The 19,185-nt window shown below is 43.2% G+C and overlaps 2 protein-coding genes across 7 annotated transcripts in view; one reads left to right on the top strand and one right to left on the bottom strand.

Moving 5' to 3' along the window:
- The window catches only part of ATP2C1 (ATPase secretory pathway Ca2+ transporting 1), a 54,187-nt gene extending 48,915 nt beyond the window's left edge, over positions 1 to 5,272 (top strand). For all 4 annotated transcript variants that reach the window (XM_035128774.2, XM_035128770.2, XM_035128771.2 and 1 more), the window contains 6 exons: positions 71 to 139; positions 1,020 to 1,136; positions 2,209 to 2,356; positions 2,956 to 3,051; positions 3,283 to 3,424; positions 4,442 to 5,272. In XM_035128774.2, coding sequence (XP_034984665.1) covers positions 71 to 139; positions 1,020 to 1,136; positions 2,209 to 2,356; positions 2,956 to 3,051; positions 3,283 to 3,424; positions 4,442 to 4,575 — 706 coding nt within the window. In that variant the 3' untranslated portion in view covers positions 4,576 to 5,272. The remainder of the gene's footprint in view (positions 1 to 70; positions 140 to 1,019; positions 1,137 to 2,208; positions 2,357 to 2,955; positions 3,052 to 3,282; positions 3,425 to 4,441) is intronic.
- A 1,110-nt stretch (positions 5,273 to 6,382) lies between these two features.
- ASTE1 (asteroid homolog 1) lies at positions 6,383 to 19,157 on the bottom strand. Of its 3 annotated transcripts, none has more exons than XM_035128776.2 (5): positions 19,117 to 19,157; positions 15,440 to 16,794; positions 14,159 to 14,369; positions 8,711 to 8,906; positions 6,383 to 7,293 (listed from the first exon to the last, which is right to left on the bottom strand). In XM_035128776.2, the coding sequence occupies exons 2-5, from the start codon at positions 16,769 to 16,771 to the stop codon at positions 6,996 to 6,998; spliced, it is 2,037 nt and encodes a 678-aa protein (XP_034984667.2). In that variant the 5' UTR covers positions 16,772 to 16,794; positions 19,117 to 19,157; the 3' UTR covers positions 6,383 to 6,995. The 3 variants fall into 3 exon arrangements, with proteins under 3 accessions (XP_034984667.2, XP_034984666.2, XP_034984668.2); XM_035128775.2 differs by having other exon boundaries at positions 15,440 to 16,791; XM_035128777.2 differs by having other exon boundaries at positions 15,461 to 16,791.
- Positions 19,158 to 19,185: the final 28 nt, after the last annotated feature.

Below are 19,185 nucleotides of genomic sequence, written 5' to 3'. Positions count from 1 at the left end.
GGATGCCATCCAAATAATGTGCCTTTGCATAATTTGTTTAAGCAATTTTTTCTTACTTTTTATATTTCAGGTCTGCAATTGAAGAGGGTAAAGGAATTTATAATAACATTAAAAATTTTGTTAGATTTCAACTCAGCACGTAAGTTTTGCAGCACAGTATCAGAAGCTTCCTGTTATGAATTCTTCTTGATTGAGATTAATTGCACAGAAATTTGCATGACCAAAACTGACATAAATTCAGCTCGGTGATTTGTAAATGGCACACTATTTGCTATATATGTATTGCCATAATGGATTGCTGACCATAATTCTAACAGCAGTAATAAATTCAGCCTCCATTCTGGCACAGTTAGTTCAAAATGGGGTATAATTGCTTGAAAATAGGACACTGAGCAAGTATCTGCATAGTAAAAGCTTAATCTTAGCAACAGTTCCTTTTACTTGGAATTATCAGAGCCATGTGGTTGTGCCTTGTTGCTAAATGAGAACAGATCTAAAAATAGTTCCTGCAACTTGTAAGTCCAAGAGTTCATGATGGTTTGGCCTCCCTGATAAGGCACACATTTTCCAACCACTGCAACAGAAGGTTTAAACAAGAAGAAGGGGTTTTTATTTATCAGTTGTTTGGCATTTTAAGTTGTAAGGCACTCCTAAATTATCTTTTGATTTCTATAACAAAAGTATATAACAAAAGTACATTTTGTGTCTGGCACACAGTATACAGCCTCTAAGTGAGGGGGCTTAATGAAATGAGAGTTTTCCTTTTGGCTTGTATTGCTGTCTTGGGCTAAATATTTTCTAACTCCTGCTTGATGCGTAGCATCCCAAATAACCTGCATGATCTATTTAAAACAATTGGATTGTTACTGTGTATGATGATTTACTTGCTGCTCATGTATTGTGGGTCTTCGAGATGCTTGAAATGTTTAATAACAAATTTCCAAATAATTTAAAAAAACCACTCCCCCCCCCAAAAAATTGCAATGCTGACAGCTGTGTAAAATAACTTTTTTCAACAGGAGTATAGCTGCATTGACATTAATCTCATTGGCCACATTAATGAACTTTCCTAATCCTCTCAATGCCATGCAGATCTTGTGGATCAACATTATCATGGATGGGCCTCCAGCTCAAAGGTAACACTTTTCCTTTGAGAGTTTTTGAGAAGTTTTTGAGTTTTTGAGAAGTTGCTGACTGGTGTAACTCTAGAATTGTGGATGGTATAACTCCTAGAAATGTTAATAGAATCTTGCACAGAGCTTTTCCTCTGTGTGGTCTTGTGTATCAAATATATATTCTCCTAGAAAAAAGTATATTAAATTGGAATAATTTGTTTAAGTAATTATTTTCTGTGCAAAAACTCTGGGTAATTTCCCAAACGGGGCTTTATGTCTGATACGCTGTTTGTTGGCGCCTTGTTAAGGATTTAAAATTAATACAGTGGTACCTCATCTTACGAACGACTCGACAACTGAATTTTTCGACTGACTTACGAGTGGGGCAAATGGCCGCACACTTACGAATTTCTTGACATTTGAACGGAAACCGCAGCGGTTTTAGATAGGGTTTTTTTGACTTACAAATTTTTAGATGGGGTTGCTTCGACTTACGAATTTTTCCGTTTCCAATGCATTCCTATGGGAAATCGCATTTCCAATGGCGCTTTTCGACTTACAAATTTTTCAATCTACCGGTACGAAGGTGCCTTCGGAACGGATTAAATTCGTAAGTCAAGGCACCACTGTTACTTTCCGGTTTTGTTATTACAATGATGCCCAGAGGTTGCTGCATTTGTGTTTGCATTCAAAAGCTTTTTATATTACAAGTAGTCTGCAGTAAACTCTTAGGGTAACTACTCAGGAAAATTTACATTTTTAAGCAGTATTGGTATGAGAAAGATCATAATGTTAAGTTTTGCAGTTGTATAAGGGACTTAGCAGGTTTGATCCAGGCAAAGTTAGTTGAATTTAGGTTGCATTGTATTACTGTGAACTAAGTGTGAATTACTCGGTCTGGAGCCATCCCATCATGATCGAGTACTAATCATAGTTAATTATATCATAATAATTAAGCAGTAATGCTTGGGTTGCCCTGGCACATACGAACCTTTATTGAAGAGTATGTCGAGTCACTGTCTACATTAATTTGATTTTATGATGCCTCAATCAATCTAAACTTTCAAAAAGTTATTTGTGTTCTTATTTCTAGCCTTGGAGTTGAGCCTGTGGATAAAGATGTTATTCGAAAGCCTCCAAGAAATGTCAAGGATAGCATTTTGACCAGAAATCTGATTGTTAAAATACTAGTTTCATCTATAATTATTGTATGTGGAACATTATTTGTCTTCTGGCGAGAGGTATGACAAAGATGCTTTTTTAAAAAAAAAGTATATTATCTGCTTGCAGTGCTTCATATATGCCAATAGTTGCAAATTTAAAATTACATAGACTGTGCAAAAGAACCATGCAAGTAAGTCCATGAATCCAGTGTTATTGAGGTGCATAACCACCTGCTTTTCAAATGGAGAAGCATTTTAAAACCAGTGTTAGAAAACAGCATAGCATTAAATAAAAACTGCAAAATGCCCATGTTTATATACTTCCACTGAACTTAAACTTAGGTTTGGCAATTAAATCGTGCAGAGGTTTTAAAGGTTGTGTGCAATAGAGATCAATCGGTCTGGTTGTATTTTTAAAAAATTATATGCAGATATGGTATGAGGAAGATAGGAAATAATTATAGTTCTAGGTAGCAGTCTTACACACAGCTGAGGAATGAATTAAAATTCTAGATGCCAGTATCAAATTAGGCGCCTAAATCAGACAATAGAGATACTTCCGCACTTGGCTAGAGAACTGATGCTTTGTAGTATTATGTAGGGTGGAATTTAAAATGTTTCATTGTAAAGTGGCAGAGAACTGCATATATTAACTCGCCCTCCCCCTCTCTGTGCAGCTCCGAGACAATGGCATAACTCCTCGAGATACAACAATGACGTTTACGTGCTTTGTATTTTTTGACATGTTCAATGCTTTGAGTTCCAGATCTCAGGTATGTGAGTGGCTGCGTTTAAAGATAAGGTATTTTGAAAAAGTGAAAACAACCCCTGCAAATTATCAAAATTTCACAGATGCAAGTAGCGAAAAGCCATAACTTAATTCAAGCTACCAAAATGCTAATAGATGAGTGTATAATGACCCTATCATTTGAGTTAAGATGGATAATCTCAAATAACTAGGATACACAAGAATAAAATCATAGATGTTATGTTTTTATTTGCAGACTAAATCTGTGTTTGAGATTGGGCTCTGCAGCAACAAAATGTTCTGTTACGCAGTGCTTGGATCGATCATGGGGCAGCTACTAGTAATCTACTTCCCTCCTCTTCAGAAAGTTTTTCAAACTGAGAGTCTAAGCATACTTGGTAAGGATTTTTTTTCTTGTTCAGCAGAGTTTGGCTTTCAAACCAACAAATATAGACAAGTACATTATTTCCTTGGTGATTTGTTTTGTAAGACATTAACAAATAGGGCGTAGACTTAAAACATGAATATAGTTAAATGAGTTGGGGGGAACGCTTTGGACACAAGGTGGCAGAAATTCCGTTTTTAAGAGCGACTTCAGCATTGTCCCCCTCAACAGCTATCTTTCACATAATGGCAACACTGAAACATTGCTCTTGCTTTCGAGCCTGTGTGACCAAGATGAGGGTGAAAGCAGAAATGAGGGCTTATGACATGTAGCTTCAATTCAGTTTGAAGGGATGAGCCCCCACCTTTCTGTCTAGCTTGGAGCTGGAGAAGAGATGTGGTGCTCATCTTAACGTTGCACTAAGATTTAAGAGGGCTCAGTGCAATGACAGGAAAGGTTCCTTGCAGCTGCCAAGCTAGAGAGGAAGGCTGCAACTGACCAGTTTGGCCCCAACGTTCCCCTGAGAGAAGGCTAGTACAAGCCTGGTCTTTCGGTGGTCACCATCCATCACCAAACAGCCCTTTGCTCTTTTCCCCAGCTCTGAAAGGCACAACTGAAGATCAGAGACCATGGCTGTAAATTTATATACACAGTTAACTTGGGAGTCAGCCCCATAGAATGTAGTGGGACCTGCTTCTATGTTAGCATGCATGGGATTATAGTGAAAGGACAGGAGTGTGGAATCTGACGTTTTGGCATAGTTAGCAAGGCCAGCAAGAATTTGTTCTGTTTATGACCATAAAATATCTGGCAAGTTAGTCCAAAGGACAAACAGCTTGACTCCCAAGTTTTTTCATAGCTAAACAGTTAGCTTTGTATTTCTGGCTAGCTGAAAAAGTGTTAGTTAATTAATTTTAATTTAGTTTTGATTTGTTATAAATTTGAAAAGGAATAAAAATTGGCAAGAAAAGAAAAGCTGTTACTCAATACCTGTATTCTTCAAACCCCTTTTGTTTTTGTTTTGGTTTAGACTTGCTGTTTCTTCTGGGACTCACCTCATCAGTGTGTATAGTAGCAGAGATTATAAAGAAGGTTGAAAGGAGCAGGGAGAAGCCCCAGAAACATGGTGGTTCTTCGTCTTTGCCGTCTTTTCTTGATGTATGATGCACATTGCATTCTTTCCGTTTGCAAAACTAGAAACTGCTGTCGTACGTAGGAGGAAGTTATCACGAGAAGATAAAGGGCTTTTGACAAGTCCCTCCTTTTCCCTGATGGACGAACACTGGTAATTTTTAAAGACTGGTGAATTCTAAAACTTCCAGCCAGGGGAGTAATAAACAATTATGCAACTTTGGTAATATTTTTTTCCTCAAAGACAAAACTGTACTTTTCAGATTGTATGGAACTTTGTAAGTGTGTGAGAGGCTACTTTAAAAATAAAAAAATCAAAAGTCTTGCCCACCTTTTGCTCTTAAGAGATATAAATGTATAGAAATGTGTATTAGATATAAAGATTTTAGTTTTTATTTAAAGAAACCCTTTACTTTTATGATGGTGGTGGGACTTAGCTATGAAATATTCAAGGCATTCCATCTGGTCTCGAGTGAGATACAAGAGTGCCATATTTTCAGATTCTGTATTTATTTACATTATCCTGCAATGTTGTACCTTGTGCTTTTATTTTTTAGGTATCCTATGTTCTTTGCACAGGATGTGACCACTGTCGGATCACTGTCTTTTCTTCCTTTTTGTGATTGAAAAGCCTATAATTGCAATTTTGAAGTAAATGTCTGCTTTTCTTAAAATACGTGTGAATGTGTAACTTGGTATTTTAAATGAAGCTGGGTCACAAACTGAAAAATGATTTCTGGATTTTTTCACTTCCACAGTGAGCTAGATCTTTTAACTTGGCCAAATTTAACAACTTCCTGTTTTGCTGAACTAGGAACTCCTTGGGCGAGGTTCCACAAATATTGGCTATAAGCCAGCGATAGGCTTTGTATGCCCTGCTTCAGCATTCCTGATCCCAGATGAACTACATCCTAACATCAGGTTCAAGTCCATGAGTAGCTGAGCCTTTGTTTTCTTTTTTCCCTTTAATAAGCAAGATGAGAACTTCTGTATTTCTGAGGTGCACTTAGTTGATCCCCATTTTAATGCATTTCATCCCTTTTTATTTTAATTTCCCATGGTTTCTTTTTTTAAAAAAACTTTATACAATTTTTTGTGTATTGCATTCAGTGTAATTTGACACAAATGGAAAAAACTTTATTTATTTAAAAAGCTCGAATTCATCAATATTGGTATACAATAAATCTTCACTGTTTTGTATGAAGAGTGGATCTAACCACTTGTGAACTATGGTCAGGATCTATGGTGTTTTGTGGTCAAACCAGGGCTTTCTTGGCTTCCCAATCCCACCGCAGACCCCTTGAGGAGCTGCTCCTGAAGGCCCTCCTAAGCCGATTCAATAACAGCATGATAGGTTGGAAGGGGGGGGGGAATCACCAAACCTCATCACATGTGTTTGCATAGGTGTGATTTTTGCTCATCGACAACTTTGGATTCCAGCCTGTTGCAAGTATTGTGGGCTACTGGTCCCTTCCACCACCCTCATTGGTGACATTTCTGCAAGAGGATTTTGGCAGGTCACTCCCAAGGCCTTGCTGACATGCTGTGTGCTTTTTGTTAATAATGAACTTCAGTGCACACAGCATGTTGAATATATGTGTCCTTCAGTTCATACTTTCCGAGTGGTAGGATTAAAACATCATTTCGTTTGTTTTAATGACTGCCTGTGCAAATTTAGACATTACGTTCTATTCAAATTGAACTCAGAAGGATGTTGGGGCTATCCACTGTGTTTCCTGAGACGTAATTAGTGTCTTCCTAGTATTCAAGGGAACAAAGAAGAAGAGTGGATTCTTATCCATAGCTTCTCTCGGTTTGTTTTTTTAAAAAATCTATCGGGGAAGGGGAATGAATCTCTTTTAAAAGATATCCCCTTGGAAATGCAGCCATATCTGCTGAAACTTGTCTAGCATAATTTTGATTTTGTCCTCGGACATTTGCCAGGTGTTAGGAAACTTTTATCAGGTATATTGTGAAATATTTGTGACACTGGTAGAAGTGCCAAGAAAAGACCAGTCTGTTAAAAATCCTTCTTGCAGATATTCTCCACATCAAAGTATATTAAAAAATAATGGGGGGAGAAGGGCAACAGGGAGTCAAAACATGAGTCTTAGAACTGCATGTAAAAACTACTGAGTGAGCAATGTGTATTTGTCAGCTTTCAGGGATTTGTCATTGGCCATAGAGGGCGAAGGGTATAGTGAGGATTTGCATGTGCACAAAATAAATTGTCAATCCGCTAGTCGCTCAGACTACTCACTGCAATAGTACTACTCAAAGGTAAGAAGACTCCCCCCCCCCCTGTAACTAAGACCAACCTTAACTGGCCAGCAAATCAAGCATATTAGCACCATATGATTCCTGTCATTGTTTCTTGAAGACTCATTTTGAGAGAGGACTTCTGAAGTATTCAATGCAAAGGATACACAGCCTCTTTCTAGTAGACTGGGCTTTCAGTTCCCCACCATTAATGCTTCAAATCTGTTGTTAATACTGCATGAAGGCAGAGTTTCCAACATGGCGCCTTCTCTTTTATCCAGCCCTTGATCAGGGGTTTGATTGTTCTTTTTCCTACGCGATTTGGGTTTCTTCTTTTTCTGGAAGAAGCCTGGCGGTGCTACATCTTTCACTATATGTATCATGTTGCTATAAAGCTGGTACATTTTTGGAGATGCACTGAGCAGGTTCTCTGGTGAGGATGTTGATTTAAGCTCCCGATACAGACTGTGCACCAGGGTTCCATTGTAAAGCCTGTCAAAAGATTGGGGGGGGGGGAGTAGTTAGCATCTAGCACAGCTTGGTTCTGTTAGTACAAGTTATTTATGGTTTGAGAACTCGGATGGGAAGGGTGTCCTTTACGACATAAAAATGTATTTTAAGACTTTGTATTTGAAGTAGGTACTTAAAAGCACTCAGCCTCCTTTATCTCCTAGTTTGATAATATTTTGAGAGGTCTCAAGAATCACCCCATATCATGGGGGTGAAAATGGGAAAAGCATAGAGGGAGTTTGGGGGCTGGTGGGGGAAAGTAGAGGAGAGAATTCAGTCGCATCTGCCACAGGACAATCTTAAAAGTGAGGTGGCTGTAGGAACAGGAAGGAAGTCTGGCTGCGCAAAACAAATAGAGAATCTGGATGGTGGAGGCCAATCGTATAAAGAGCAGGCTTTTGGAGAGATAAATCCGAAATTGCTGAACTAGGAATGATGGAGGAAAGTCTATGATAAAGGATTTGATCTTGGCAAACCAAGAGCTGGTTTGATGAGGCGGCTAGAACTGGCCTGGTTCCTTCCTGCCCAAAGTGGAAATACAGAGAGGGTAAGGTGGAGTGGCCATAATCAACATAGAATCATGGAGTTAGAAGGGGCCCTGAGGATCATCTAGTCCAACCCCCTGCAATGCAGAACATGCAGTTGTCCCATATAGAAATCAAACCTGCAACCTTGGTGTTATCAGCAACACACTGTTAACCACCTTGCTCACCTTATGCCTTGTCCAGTAAACTACCTTGAGAGAGTGCTTAGATTTGGGACTCAGCTATACAGCTGCAAATAAAACGTTTTAAATGTGTTGTAAAGTGCAATGTGCAAATGTGACACTAGATGGTAATGGTATGCTATGGCAAATTCAATATATTTTTTGAAACTTTTTAAAAAAGCGTTTTCACAGCGTTTTTAATATGTGTGTAGATTCCACCTTGGTGTGGGGGTCTTGGGAGAGGCTGGGGGAGGCTTCCCCAACCCAGTACCTTCCAGATATTTTGAACTACAGTCCCCATCAGTCCCTGCCAACACAGCTGTCTAAAACAGGGCACCAAGTTAATGTAGCCTGTTAGTGTACCTCTTAGGCTTTGGGAAACAGATTCCTTAGCCAAGCTTACCAACATGGCCTTCAGTCTGGTGTTGGAGCCCCATCTCTCAGTCCTGGGGAATTTTAACATTCACTCCGAAACTGCTTTGTTGGTGTAGCTCAGGACTGGAACCATGGGGCTGTTTTATGCATTTCTGCTCCTATACGTCAAGGTGGCTAACCTCTGGCCTGGATTTTGCTGGACTAAAACCACCACCATTCCTGACTTGGAAAAAAGAAGTGGGGAAAAGAGCAGCTGATTCAATAGAACTTGCCCTTGATTAAGTGCATACATATGGTCGCAGCCTTGGGAACTCTTACCGTGTCAGATCTGGCTCAAGGAGAGGACTACAAAGCAGTTGGTTGAGATACAATCCCATCTGAAGGCAGCACTGCCACTGGCAGAAAATGTGGGCAGCGTCCAATTCCATTGCTTCTTTCTGAGATGTGTCTTTTTTCCATTTCGAGAACTGTTCATACACAGTTTTATCAATCTCAGTTGGTGAGCACTTGGGATCTGGACACGAAATAGGGTGTGGGGGGGAGAGGATTCAGAATGTTTTGAGACATTTAAGCGCAAATGCATGTACTGCTATTTGAAATATTTGAAACATAACCATCTCTGCCAAATAGTAGTCACGGCCTACTTGATAGCACCTAAGCCTATTCACATGTTAAGAGAAAGTGGGCTATAGTTGTTGAAGGGCTGGACCCAGACCAAAGAGACCAGCCTTGAAACCCCCACTCCGTCAGAAAGTCCACTGGGTGTCCTTGGGACAGACACTGTCTTGCAGTCTAACCCAGCGTTTCTCAACTGCTGTTCCGCGGCACACTAGTGTGCCGCGAGACGCTGGCTGGTGTGCCGCGACATGCGGCGACGAGAAGGGCGATTTGCATTGTCATGTGCCTGGCGGCCGCCAATATACATCACTGACCCGCCAGAAAGGAAGCCGGCCGGGTCATGACGCGGGGCGAGCGCAGCTCTCAACAGCCACCGCCACGGGAGGGTGGTTTTAGACAAACTTAAAGAAGCTGGCTGGATGAGCTCAACCTGAAACTTGCTGAGCAAAGGATTGTGCTGGCAGAGAAATCAGCGGCTTGTGAAGCCTTATTACAGGAGATTGCAACCAACACAGCAATTGGCAAGTGTTTCTTACAGTCATAATTATATAGTCACTATAGGGCGGCACAGAGTTAAATTTTTAAACTTTTTAAATGGTGGTGTGCCTCGTGATTTTTTTCATGGAACAAGTGTGCCTTGGCCCAAAAAAGGTTGAGAAACACTGGTCTAACCTACCTCACAGGGTTGTTGTGAGGAGGAAATGGAGGGGAAAGGAACCACATATACCGCCTGGAGGTGCTTGGACCAGATCAGCAAGGCTGAGAGCCAGGGTGGGGTGTCTTGTCGTCTGGGCAGCCCAGGCTTGCGCCCAGGGGAGAGGTCTATTTTTTCTTGCCAAAGGATGTGGGTAGCTACACCTGCAACAATTGCAAGTTGGTTGCCCTACTAGAAAACAAGGTTGCCCTTCTGGAAGAGAAGGTGCAGCAGCTTCAGGGGCGTGTATCTACGCTCCAGAGAATTAAAGAGCTGGAGCTTTTCTTGGATGCAGCAGAGCACACTGTCTGCACCAAGGAGGAGACAGGGGATCTCCCTGAGGAGGAGGTCAGTTCCCCAACACAGCAGCCAGATGTATGGAGGAACGTGACTCATAGAAGTAGAAGGCCCAGGGATCGCTCTGAGTGCTTAGAATTACACAACCGTTTTGAAGTGCTCATGGAAGACGAGAAACAGACTCCACCTGAGGATCTCTCCCTCATCACAGTTGATGAGGAATATGAAGACGAGCAACCAAGTCAGTCCTCTGGGAATATGCAGGTAACCTTGGAAGGGACAGCACATGGAAGAATCCCAACCAAGCCTATGAAGAGGCGTGTAGTGGTGATTGGGGATTCCCTACTGAGGGGTACAGAAGCAGTAATCTGTGGGCCTGACAAGATGTCTCGAGAGGTGTGCTGTCTACCTGGGGCCAAGATCAAAGATGTAACAGAACGGCTGCAAGGAATCATAAAACCCACTGACAAATACCCCTTCCTTTTGGTGCATGTGGGAACCAATGACACTGCAAGCCATAGCTTACAGAAGATCAAAAATGATTATGAGGCTCTGGGCAGGAAGTTGAAGCAATTAGATGCACAAATTGTCATCTCTTCTGTCCTCCCAGTTGAACGACATGGCCCAGGGAGAGAGGGAAAAATAGGGGAAGTGAACAACTGGCTTCGCAAATGGTGCAAACAGGAACGGTTTGGATTCCTAGATCACGGTCTGCAGTTTCTTGAAGATGGACTTCTGGCAAGTGATGGGCTGCACCTCACAAAAGTTGGGAGGAATGTTTTTGCCACAAAACTCAAAAACCTCATCAGGAGGGCTTTAAACTGACTTATGTGGGGGAGGGAGACAGTGGTCCTGAAGGTAGGAGTCTATCAAATGCTGAAGATGATCATCCGAATGTCAAGGACCAAATGGAGCAAGCAGCATGCAGACCTAGTGGTGGGATGAAAATATCCTTAAATAAGAGACATGGGGGAATGATCAACGGTCTTCAATGTCTGTATACTAATGCACAGAGCATGGGAAATAAACAAGATGAACTTGAGCTCTTGGTACAGCAAACTAAATATGACATAATAGGCATCACTGAAACCTGGTGGGATGAGTCTCATGACTGGAATGTAGTAATAGAGGGATACAATCTATTTAAGAGAAATAGACCAAACAGGAAAGGAGGAGGAGTAGCTTTATATGTTAGGGATATGTATACCTGTGAAGAGATCCAGGATTTAAAACTTCAAAGCCAAATTGAGAGTATCTGGGTCAAAATTAAGGGAGAGAAAAACAACAGTGATCTCATTGTGGGAGTTTACTATAGATCCCCAAGCCAAACTGAGGACACAGATGATGCCTTCCTGGAACAGATGGCCAAGCATTCCAAAGGAAGTGAGATAGTAGTAATGGGGGATTTCAACTATCCTGATATTTGTTGGATGTCAAACTCAGCCAAGAGCATAAGGTCGAACAGATTCCTCACTGGCCTTGCAGACAACTTCATTGTCCAGAAAGTGGGAGAAGCAACAAGAGGATCAGCCATTTTAGATCTGGTCCTAACCAATAGTGATGACTTGGTTAGTGGGGTAGAAGTGGCAGGATCATTAGGTGGGAGTGACCATGCTCTTCTGGAGTTTATTATCCAGCGGAAAGGAGCAACCAAGCATACTAAGGTCCAAATTCTAGACTTTAAGAAAGCCGACTTCAGAAAACTTAGGGAAACGCTGGGTGAAATCCCATGGACAGTAATACTAAAAGGGAAGGGAGTTCATGATGGTTGGGAGTTTGTTAAAAGGGAGATATTAAAAGCACAACTTCAGGCAATACCAATGAGACGGAAACATGGAAGGTGCCTAAAGAAGCCAGGCTGGCTATCTAAAGAACTTTTGACTGAGTTAAGATTTAAAAGGGATATGTACAAAAAATGGAAAAGGGGGGAAATCTCCAGAGAGGAATTCAAACATATAGCCAGCACGTGTAGAGACAAAGTCAGAAAAGCTAAAGCACAGAATGAACTCAGGCTCGCCAGAGAGGTTAAAAGCAACAAAAAGGGCTTTTATGGGTATGTCCGTAGCAAAAGGAAAAACAAGGAAACAGTGGGGTCACTCAGAGGAGAAGATGGTGAAATGCAAACAGGGGACAGAGAAAGGGCAGAACTCCTCAATGCCTTCTTTGCCTCAGTCTTCTCCAAGAAAGAAAAAAACGCCCGACCTGAAGAATATGGAGCAGATGATTCAGCAGGGGAAACACAGCCCAGGATAAGTAAGGAGGTAGTACAAGAATACTTGGCTAGTTTAGATGTATTCAAGTCTCCAGGGCCAGATGAACTACATCCAAGAGTATTAAAAGAACTGGGAGAGGTGATTTCAGAACCACTGGCAATAATCTTTGAAAATTCCTGGAGAACAGGCGAAGTTCCAGCAGACTGGAGGAGGGCAAATGTTGTCCCTATTTTCAAAAAGGGGAAAAGAGAGGACCCAAACAATTACCGCCCAGTCAGCCTGACATCAATACCAGGAAAGATTCTAGAGCAGATCATTAAGCAAACAGTCTGTGAGCACCTAGAAAGAAACTCTGTGATCACTAAAAGTCAGCATGGGTTCCTGAAAAATAAGTCATGTCAGACTAATCTGATCTCATTTTTTGACAGAATTACAAGCCTGGTAGATGAAGGGAACGCTGTGGATGTAGCCTATCTTGATTTCAGCAAGGCCTTTGACAAGGTGCCCCATGATATTCTTGTAAAGAAGCTGGTAAAATGTGGGCTAGACAATGCTACCATTCAGTGGATTTGTAGCTGGCTTACTGACCGAACCCAAAGGGTGCTCATCAATGGCTCCTCCTCATCCTGGAGAGTAGTGACTAGTGGGGTGCCACAGGGTTCTGTCTTGGGCCCAGTCTTGTTCAACATCTTTATCAATGACTTGGATGATGGGCTTGAGGGCATCCTGAGCAAGTTTGCAGATGACACCAAATTGGGAGGGGTGGCTAACACCCCAGAGGACAGGATCACACTTCAGAATGACCTTAACAGATTAGACAACTGGGCCAAAGCAAACAAGATGAATTTTAACAAGGAGAAATGTAAAGTACTACACTTGGGCAAAAAAAATGAAAGGCACAAATACAGGATGGGAGACACCTGGCTTGAGAGCAGTACATGTGAAAAGGATCTAGGAGTTTTGGTTGACCACAAACTTGACATGAGTCAGCAGTGTGATGCAGCAGCTAAAAAAGCCAATGCAATTCTGGGCTGCATCAATAGGAGTATAGCATCTAGATCAAGGGAAGTAATAGTACCACTGTATTCTGCTCTGGTCAGACCTCACCTGGAGTATTGTGTCCAGTTCTGGGCACCACAGTTCAAGAAGGATACTGATAAGCTGGAACGTGTCCAGAAGAGGGCAACCAAAATGGTCAAAGGCCTGGAAACGATGCCTTATGAGGAACGGCTTAGGGAGCTGGGTATGTTTAGCCTGGAGAAGAGAAGGTTAAGGGGTGATATGATAACCATGTTCAAATATATAAAAGGATGTCATATAGAGGAGGGAGAAAGGTTGTTTTCTGCTGCTCCAGAGAAGCGGACACGGAGCAACGGATTCAAACTACAAGAAAGAAAATTCCACCTAAACATTAGGAAGAACTTCCTGACAGTAAGAGCTGTTCGGCAGTGGAATTTGCTGCCAAGGAGTGTGGTGGAGTCTCCTTCTTTGGAGGTCTTTAAGCAGAGGCTTGACAGCCATCTGTCAGGAATGCTTTGATGGTGTTTCCTGCTTGGCAGGGGGTTGGACTGGATGGCCCTTGTGGTCTCTTCCAACTCTATGATTCTATGATTCTATGATTCTATGATTCTATTTGGTGCTGCTAAAGCAACGGTCTGATTTCACCCCTGGAGGCGCACTCCATGGTCTCTCGAGACAGATTGATGCTAACAACCACCACCTTATACTGAGCTAGACCATTGGTCCATTCAGTTCAGCATTGTCTCCAAGGTTTCAGATTGCATCCTCTCGCAGCCCAACCTAGAGATGTCAGGGATTGAACCTGGGACTCTCCTGCATGCAAAGAAGATCCTCTGGCCCTTCATGTAAAAGCCCTAGTGTGCAAATTAAGAAAACAGTCATTGGCAATGCCAGGACTAAAAAGAGGACTAAAGCTGAACCCACCTGGACTATGTATCGCTTTATCAAGTTCCCCAACTATGACTCCAAGTAGTAAGGCTTTCGTGTGCTGTAACTTCACTTTGGGTTCTGAATGCTGTGTCCAGTAACAAGTCACGGCCAGAGGAAGCCACAGGTGACAAGGGGCAGGCTCCAGGATGCTGCCTGTCACTCCCAATGTCTCCAACAAAAGTATCAGACGGTCTGCTAAGGGAACCTGCACATAAATAAATGGCAAAGCCTTCATGAAATTTCAGCTGGATGTGAATCATTTTGCAACTGGTGTGGGTCCAACTGGGACTATGGGGAGATCTCTGGATGCCAAGCTGGCAACGGACATCTCCATCTGGCTGGCCCCTCCGGCTTTCTTAAGCAACTAGGGCTTTTTTAGTCCATGGCTCCCTTGACCAACTACATTCTTTCTGCAGCACCCCTGGGTTCAGCAGCCCAGTTGTCACTCCTTGCCTGCAGAGCTGGCAGCCTCCTCCCCCTTTTTGAACACCCTCCCTTGTGGAGTGTTCCCTCAGCCTCCTCTCCCCTCTCCTTGGGAGTCCTCTGGGCAGCCGCAGCTACCGTCCCTGGTCTCTGAGCTGCCCTCCCTGCCCCAAAGAGAGGTGCTGCCTCACACTGCCCCACAGAGGCCTGGGAAGCACCCCCTGGCCAGACCCGGAGGCACCATTCACCTGGGGAGCTTGTAGCCAGGGCTGCTGCAACAGCTGTGCAAGCCTTTGGGAGGCAGAGATGCAAGAGGGCATCAGAGGAAAGGAGAGAAGGGATTGGGGCAGAGGCCAGTGTTACCCGCAGCACCCCTATCATTCAAGGCACCTCAGAGTGTCATGGCACACTGGTTGAAAACCACTGAGCTAGGCTAAAGAGCTTATTTATTGAATTTAAATCCCACCTTTTACTCCAAGGAGTATATGGTTCACCTCTCCACAGTCAGTCCCTATCAGGTAGGTTAAGAGGGTGTGACTAGCCTGAGGTCACCCTGTGAACTTCATTACTGAGTGGTGATTTGAACCCTCATCTCCAGGTCCTAGTTCGACACTCTAACCAATAAACCGCACTGGTTTCCTAGAGTACTACTGCTATGGGACAGCTCTATAAATTAAACAGGTAAATAAAAATGGGGAAAGCCAAATGTCCCTTAGAGAAGGATCAGAATTATTTTCCTTGAAGCTTGAAATTGTTTTATTCTGGATTGTTTTGTTTGATGTTATTTCCTCCCCACCCCCCACCCCCACAGAACCGCAGTATTCAAACACGATTGATATGTTTGCTTTATACCTGCCATTCTGAGCCATTTACCTCTCTTAACGTATTCAGAGAATAGTGGTCGCTACAAAAATGTCCGGACAATGCTGCTGCTTGGACGAATGATTTCTTGAGTGCTCTTTGCACTCTGTCAAATTCATGGAAAACGTGAGTGGGTGCTTTTCCCAAGGAGGTACTGGCCGAACGCTTTGAAACGCCCAGAAGTAATCCATAGATGATTTGTCGAATTGGTAGAGATATGGCATGAGCACTAGGCCTTTGCATATTCTCTACCTGAACGTGGAGAATTGTTCTTTTTAATATCAGGGCATCACTGATGAATGGTGCTATAAGGCCTTTTGCTAACGCAGTAAGAATCCACGGAGGCAACTCCAATTTCTTGGCTTCCTCCGATTCATAAACTCCACTCTGGAAAAAATCCTGGAGATTGACACTGGATGGTTCGTATTCCTCCATAAAAGTACAGAGAAGCTGCCTTGTTTCCTCTTTTTCGCGCTTGTTAACATACTTCAGTACATTTTCTATGGCCTCGGCAGGATCAGCAAAGCGAGACAGCCAGTTCAGCAAGCCCTGAATGCGGACGTGCTTTTGACATTTCTGCCTGGAGCTTCCGACGGGAAGGTGTACCTTGCTAAAGAACATTTCTATAGCCGGCAGGTTAATATGATCGTTGCCATTCATCACTGCAAAGAGAGGCAGGAGGGTTTTGTTCATATTGCTGAAATGGCCACAAAACCTCTCTAACGAGAAGCGCCGTGCTGGGATGTAGCAGTCTTGCGAGTCTTTGCACGAAGGCAGGCATCTCCACTGAAAGTAATTCAGAGGACAATAGCCAGCTTTCAGGTCAAAAATGCAAAAGTCACTATCTAAAGTTAACACCGGGCAATTCAAGTGATTGGCTAATGACACAATGTCCCTGTCCGCTTCTGAAAAAGACTGGACGAAAGGCACTTGCAAGCTGGTCAAGATCTGCTTGAAGACTTCTCTAATGAGCAAAGGCAGTAGACTGCCGCCGCCGCCGCCACAGGAGAGACAATAGGCTGACAGGATCTTCTCCCGAGCTCTTTCTTTGATGGTTGCAAGCTTTTTGTCAGATGCATCACACCCTCCATCTAGCACGACGTACGGCCGGATGTTGCACAGAGACAGCGTTTCAAAAAACTTGTGGGCGAAACCTGCAAATGAATCATAATCCCCTCCGTGCCGCATGTCCAGGTTGGAATCAAAGTAAAGGCGATGGTACAGATTATTTCCGTCAATTACTATACTGGTGTCCCTCAACTGCAGGTCAACAAAGAACTCTCTATGTTCTCCTACGTAGCTCATTAATCCGTGGATGCCCATGCTGCCGGGCTGAAACACCCCTGCTGAAACAGAATAGCCGTACAGATGCAATGCCCAAACAGTGCAATTCAAAGGGAAACAAGTAAAAAAATCAAAACCTGCTGTCAGGATTGTAACTGGCACCGTTTTCACCTGGATGATTTATTGGTAACCAATGACCCATCTCAATCTGATTTGGAGCCTGTGCAAATAGATTAATTTGATGAACTTTCAAAATGTATCCATTTTACTTTTGAACCCATTCTTAACTAGGGTTGGGCGATATCGGGTGTTCAACATCATGATACATCCACCAGCTAAACATCGCGCTACACTGATATATCACGATGTCTGAAATAAGGATGGAGCTATATAGAGGCACTGGGTGGCTTCACGGTTTTCCCCACATCGTGATTTTTGCATAGCACGTGCACACACATTTGCAATATATTGCCAGGTCAAAATTTACGAAACCAATATCATATGGACTTCAAACCGGTTTTGGAATTTGTATCGATATATTGCCCAGCCCTATTCTTTACCCAAGGCTCTATCCTGCTCCCAGTGTTGGCCCAGAGGTTTTGCTGCTATCCACTTCTACAGCAAGGCCTTCAAAGATACTACCACTTTCCCCCCAAATTTACTGAAGGGACTGTTGGCAGAGGTTTCTGGCAGGTGCAGGGCAACAAGAGAAGAGATCTGGATGATGCCACAAGCATGCACAGCAGTGCCCAGGGATGCGAGAAAGCACAGCCACGTTACCTGGCATTCTAGGATGTAGCTGTGTATGCTTGTGGCACCATCAAGTTCTGAAGGTTCAAACCCCTCCTAGTCGCTCCCCTGGCTCTGTAAATTTTGGGGGGAACAGAGCAGAGGTGAGGACTCACGAGAAAGGTGTGTCAACACAAACCCATTCCATATTTCACCTCAATTCATTTTATATCCATCTCTCTCTAGTAGGCTCTGGGCCCCAAATGAACCTTGATTCCAAAGACAGACCCATAAAATTTGGTGCCCAACCCCATAGATTCTGGAATCTGCTCTATCAAGAATTGGCATGTCCTTTACTGTACTTTTAAAAGCTTTCAGAGTCTAGGTACATGGCAAAATGATGCTTAATGGGGAACAGAAATACTGTACAAGTATGATCAAGCTGATCAATGGTCTCATTGGCAAGCTGTGTAATCGACAGTAGGTAAAAGATTAGTGATATTCTCACAAATTTCAAACATTTATATGAAATTGAAGTGGTATACCCTTGGAGGACAAGGAATGTCTGCAATAAAATGGCTAGCACAATTTGCAAAGCTAAGGAGGTTTTGTTTCAAATTGGATGGGGGATCGCGTGTTGAGATTCCAGCGGTGCAGGGGGTTGGACTAGATGACCCATGGGGTCCATTCCAAGTCTACGATTCTATGACTGCTTGAACTATGCCATGAGTTTTAAGAACTTTTTGCAAATAGTGTCTCTTAAACCATGTATGGACACAATAATGTATGTGAAAATCGAGGACTTTCTAATCCCATGCCCTAGACTTTCGATTTTTCTGTAACAAGTGCCCTACATACCACCAAAGGCTGGGTGGGCCGGTCACCTTATGGAAACATCACTGGTGAGATGATGAAGATGTTAATGTTATGGGGAAAGACTATTCCTTTTGAATACCTGCCTCCTTGAGCATTTGTCAGAGGCAGGAGTGGCAACCAAAGAGCTGTGTGCAATTTTGAGGAAGTCTCTCAAGTTCCTCCTTTCGGTCTGAGTCCATGTTGCAGGAGTTCCACTGCTCACAGGATTCATAGACTCATAAAGTTGGACGATACCCCAGAGATCATCTAGCCCAACCCCTGCAATGCCAGCATCTTGCCCACAGCTGCCCCTGGGTGGGGTCGAACCACCAGCCTTCCTGTGCATGGGCGTTGCCAGAATTTTTGTTGGGGGTGGGGCAGGCCTTTTGTTGGGGGGGCCCAGAACCTCAGTTTGCCATGTATTTTTATTGAATTTTATTGGTTGGGGGGGCAGCTGCCCCTCCCTGCTCCCCCTTTGGCTACGTCCATGTTCCTGTGTGTTTAAATACTGTACATGGACAGGCAGAAACTGGCTTATTCTGACATTGCAGAGAGCTGCATCTGTTGAATTTCGGTCTGCTGGGCAGCTTTGGAAGCGGGTGGGTGAGGGGGAACCCAGTTCCTGCAGTAGCAGTAGCAGCTTCCATAAAAACAGAGTTGGAAGGGATCCCGAGGGTCCCTTGCAAAGCAGGAAGCGGTTTTCCATCCAATTTGATACCACCACGAACCCTGCTTACGTAGCTTTAGCAAATGTGCGAGCAATTCTATCGTTCGGGACGGAGGCGGACAGCTCGACCTACCTGCGTTGCGGGGGTTGCTCCCAACAAAGTCTCTCTCTCTCCACCCCCCCCCCCAAGATATTAGGCCTG

This window comes from Zootoca vivipara, chromosome 12 (assembly GCF_963506605.1).
Source record: "Zootoca vivipara chromosome 12, rZooViv1.1, whole genome shotgun sequence".
In the NCBI taxonomy this organism is placed as follows: Eukaryota; Metazoa; Chordata; class Lepidosauria; order Squamata; family Lacertidae; genus Zootoca; species Zootoca vivipara.
Note: the sequence above shows the minus strand (reverse complement) of the source record. Positions and strands in the feature narration are given on the sequence as shown.